General features: G+C 48.2%; 1 protein-coding gene across 1 annotated transcript; it reads right to left on the bottom strand.

Annotated features, from left to right (window-relative positions):
* Nucleotides 1–344: 344 nt before the first annotated feature.
* foxb2 (forkhead box B2) lies at nucleotides 345–1,335 on the bottom strand. Its single transcript, XM_085788166.1, has one exon. It carries the CDS (start codon nucleotides 1,333–1,335, stop codon nucleotides 370–372), a length of 966 nt encoding a protein of 321 aa, XP_085644292.1. The 3' UTR covers nucleotides 345–369.
* Between the last annotated feature and the right edge of the window lie 3,110 nt (nucleotides 1,336–4,445).

Consider the following 4,445-nt stretch of genomic DNA (forward strand, 5'->3'; position numbering starts at 1 on the left):
AGAGCAAAAAATAGAAACAGAGTTGTTGGTTTGCATTCGGGATTTTTTTTTTTTTCGACCGCTTGTTTCCTAAATCAAAGCTTTCTTTGGCTTTAGCCTGTCTAGCTACTTATCTGATTGTATTTATCAGTGCCACATTACAGTATGTGGTAAATGCCCTCACAAATTGTGCAAATAAATTATGATTTCAATCAACATGGGTCTAATGAAAAATTCATTACATAAGCACAATGTTAACCTTTTACATTTCTCCTACAGCTGCACTTAACTCAAACTATGACATCTCAGCCTGGCCTGTCTTCTTTTCTTTTTCTTTTTCTTTTTCAATGTTTTGCGTTACTTTTCAAAAATGACCCGCAAGTTACCCGTTTAGGACAGCAGGAGAGCCGGGTGTAAGGAGTTGCCTTTCCCCTCCAGCAGATCGCTTTTCTCCATGACGGAGGCCGGGGAGCAGAGCTGCGCCGGGCCGGACTGCAGCCCCGTCAGGCCGGGCACGGGACCCAGAGACGGGGTGGGTTTTATGGGCAGAGGGACGGCGGGCAGGGTCTGTCCATTGGTGCTGTGGTACAGGCCCTTCGCTGACACGCTGAAGGGCGCGTACTCGGATGACGCGGGCATGGGCACGCCACCCATGGACTCCGACAGCATCCCGACGTGCGGCCACATGGAGTTGACCACGCTGCTGAGCTGCGGGGGGACGGGGTAACCCAGGTGGTGCATGACAGAGGTGAGGGGGAGCCCGCTGGCCATCACACCCTTGTAGTCCCGTCCTATGATGTTCTCGATGGCGAATGGGTGTTTGAACCCGCCCGGCTGCGCGCAAGCGATGCCCCCGTAACCCTGAAAGTGAGGCAGCCGGCCCACGGTGCTGGCCGGGCCGGCTGGGTGGTCGTGGTGGCTGGATGCTGCCGGGCCCAGCTTGTTGCCCGGGTGGTGGTGGTGATGGTGGTGGAAGTAATGCATCATCGGGGAGCTCTTGCAGGCCATATGCTCAGCGCGCAGCACCTTGAAGCGCTTCCGTCTCCTCAGGAAGCTGCCGTTCTCAAACATGTCACCACAGTCTGGGTGCAGCGCCCAAAAGCTGCCTTTCCCCGGCTGATCAGGCCGCCGAGGGATCTTGATGAAGCAGTCGTTGAACGACAGGTTGTGTCGGAGTGAATTCTGCCACCTCTGGGTATTCTCTCGATAATACGGAAACCGGTCCATGATGAACTTATAAATGTCACTCAGAGGGAGCATCTTCTCAGTTGAGTTCTGAATCGCCATTGCTGTCAGCGATATGTAGGAGTAAGGGGGCTTCTGGTCACTGTAAGAGTTCTTCCCAGGACGAGGCATGACTGGTTTGTTTTAGTTTGAATTAAAAATAAAAAAAATAAAAAAAAAAGCAGCCTTTCAAAGTTGTGATTGAAGTGCTGTGATCACGGAGCTAACTCGACGGTCTATCAGTCGCCATCTGACGGATCTCTTCCAAAGTTCTGAGCCATTAGATTACAGCCTGTTTGATTTCCCTGCAGGTATAGGAGTTACAGTCTTGCCTAAAGGCCCGCGGCTGTAAGGTAAGATCCTTAAGAGGCTCCTGCATCCAAAGGAAAGAAGAGTTGTGTCTCTTTGCCAAATTCGGCTCTTGGCGTTGTGCGTAAAAGTCGGTGCCTGTGCGTAAAAGTTTCGATGTCTTCTGAGTTCCCTCTGTTTCCGCGGCGTTTGAAGAATGTGAGGGGCCAGTCTGCTCTGCTGTCTGTGTGTGGTGTGTGTGGGTGTGCTCCTCTCCTCTTGTGCGATGCTTCCACTCGCCGAGCGCCGTTTTTGTAAGACCCCCGCAGGTCGCCGGCTGTATTATCTATTATCCAGACACTTAGGGGACACGTCAAGGGAGAGCAGGGGGCTGTGTGTGTGTGTGTGTGTGTGTGTGTGTGTACGTGTGTGAGCACCCGCGCGCACGTCTGTTCGCGTAAGAGAGAGAGGGAGAGAGAGAGAGATGGGGGTAAGGAAATGAATAAAAATGAGGGGTGGGTGGTGCGATCAGCCCTCTGCGTTTGCCTCTAATCTAATATGAAAAAGCCCCGCGTAAAGCAGCTCACACACCGACGGGGGCGACTGTGATTGAGTTTAATTAAACGGACGTTTCTTTCAAATGTATTTCAGCAGATCACTAAGTCCCCAATGATGGATGCAGCTACGTGGCCCTGACCTTTGACCTCACGTGTCAAACAAAAGTGTGACAGGATATAGCCCATCCCAGGTGTTGCAGGGCTTTTGCAATTGCTTTGCATACGAGAAACATTTCTGAAAATGTGATATGATGTGGTAAATCTGGCCTCTCCTTGTCCTAACATGGTTGCAATAAACATCACAGGGGACGTGGATCTGAAGTGCCACGAGGGAAATAAATAGTAAAGAATGGAATACATAAATACAACCTCTTTGTTAAATCTGCTCGACTGCACTTTGCAGACTTTGCAAACAATAAATCATGTCTTCCTTTGCGCACAATCATCAGTGCGCTACGCTACTCCTCTGCTCTCAATTGCACAAGCGCACACACTCACACCATGCAGTGTGTGCGTGTGTGTGTGTCAGAGAGAGAGAGAGAGAGAGGGGGGGGGGGGGGGGGGAGGCGCTGTTGTTGATTAATTGCTGAGAGGGGAGTCCGGCGGCTGTCTGTCTGTTCAAACACTCTCCGGTGAATCCTACAAGGATGTAAACAAACTTCATCCTCGGCTCTGAGTGGTGTTCAGCGGAGAACAACAAAAGCTGCTCACCTCCCCGTGCGTTGTCTTCTCTGGCCAGGAGTCATGACTGGGTCCTTGACGGCTCCTGTCTTCCCCGTTGCCCCGGTGGACCCCCGAATACATTACAATAATTAAGTCTTCCGTGATTTAGCCTCCAGGAGAGAAGTCCAACAATGTAATTAAGGGCAAGCTCACTGTATTAGGTATGAATATTCAAAACTGTGTCAATTAATTAGCCGGTGTAGGCGATTTCTCCCGTTACGTCTCAGCCCTTCAAAGCCACTCAAAAGGTCAACTGTGTCGACGGAGAGCATATTTTAAAGACATCATGCAAGTGCGAAGGAAATGATAGCACTGCTTCGTATTTTCATCGCCAAAATAAAGTCAGTCGTTGCTGTTTCTTTTTTCTTTTTTGTAATCGTAATTGTTTTCCTGGAGCCTGAAAAATGAGTTCTGAAACTCTGAGGCCCACTGAGGCCAACGCTGGTAAAAGCATACTCTTTAAACGCCCGGGAAAGATCAATATTAAATCTGTTTTCACAAAGGGGACTGTTAAATAGACACGAGGCTGATCTGCATAACAAAATTAATTAGGTAGTCTACGGCAGTCTTCGCCTGCAACTCCTGGACAAATAACTAGTTGTAAAGCACACCTTCTGGGCATACGGAACATATGCTGGAATTATCCTTAATTGACTAATTACATAAATTACTCATTAAGTTTACAGCACATCAATTATAAAAGATGTATCAATTAATTTTGCATAAATTACCAGCGACACGCTGCACGAAGAGGGCGGCGGAGGGAATGAGGGTCGCCAGAAGGGGGTCTACTCTAAGGTGGAGGCGCGTGTGTGTGTGTGTGCGCGCGCGTGTGTGTGTGTGTGTGTGTGTGTGTGTGTGTGTGTGTGTGTGTGTGTGAGAGAGAGAGAGAGAGAGAGAGAGAGAGAGAGAGAGAGAGAGAGAGACGGTCGTCTGTTTGTTTCCTGTCTCTAATAATTATTTGTTCAGCTTAAGGGCAAAGATATTCTTTCTCTGTCTCCCATTCGCAAAGGGAAAGTGTGGGGGTAATGGCAATTATACTAATAATAATAATCTTAAAGACCTCTCTCCAAGTCATAAGGGGCTCATCGTCGCGGAGAGAGGCATTAAAATCAATTAGCGAGTCCTATTGTTTTCAATGGAAAATTAAACCAGTTCAGACTGTGGCGCAGACGCTGTAAGCCTTACTTGTGTAATGGGAAATTATTTAGAGGCAAAAGTACGACATATTTTCCCGTTTTGAGCCATAAAAGAGCGAGCAAGCAGGGGCATTGATGGATCAGAGCTGCAGTGTGTCTGCCTGTTGCCTTCAAGAGTTACCACAGTCACTCAGGTAACAGTCTTGTCGCATTCATCACAGTGTTAAACTCACAGCCATGCATTTCTCCCATTTCTCCCCTAACTCAGTCCTTGGGCCAAGACCCAACATTTCACATATCGGTATCACCTGGGAGGGCAAGTTCTAGTTGTGATTTTTTTATTCCTATACACCCCTAGATTAAGTTTTGATATGATAGACCTTGCTGACTGGCAGCTTTATAGTATTTATCACCTCTTAGTAAAGTACAGTAATAGACTGTTGCTGTTCAGAAACGAAAAAAGTGCCTTCCCTGTAAATCATCTTTGTTTCATCATATCCTCTTCTTTGGGTGCACTAATGGCCAGCCACAGAGA

This window comes from Trachurus japonicus, chromosome 9 (genome assembly GCF_045865225.1).
Source record: "Trachurus japonicus isolate A0001 chromosome 9, Traja_1.0".
Lineage (NCBI taxonomy): Eukaryota > Metazoa > Chordata > Actinopteri > Carangiformes > Carangidae > Trachurus > Trachurus japonicus.

What these genes read in the sequence shown, in the direction of transcription:
- foxb2 (XM_085788166.1), bottom strand. Translation starts at nt 1,335, where the DNA reads ATGCCTCGTCCTGGGAAGAACTCTTACAGTGACCAGAAGCCCCCTTAC.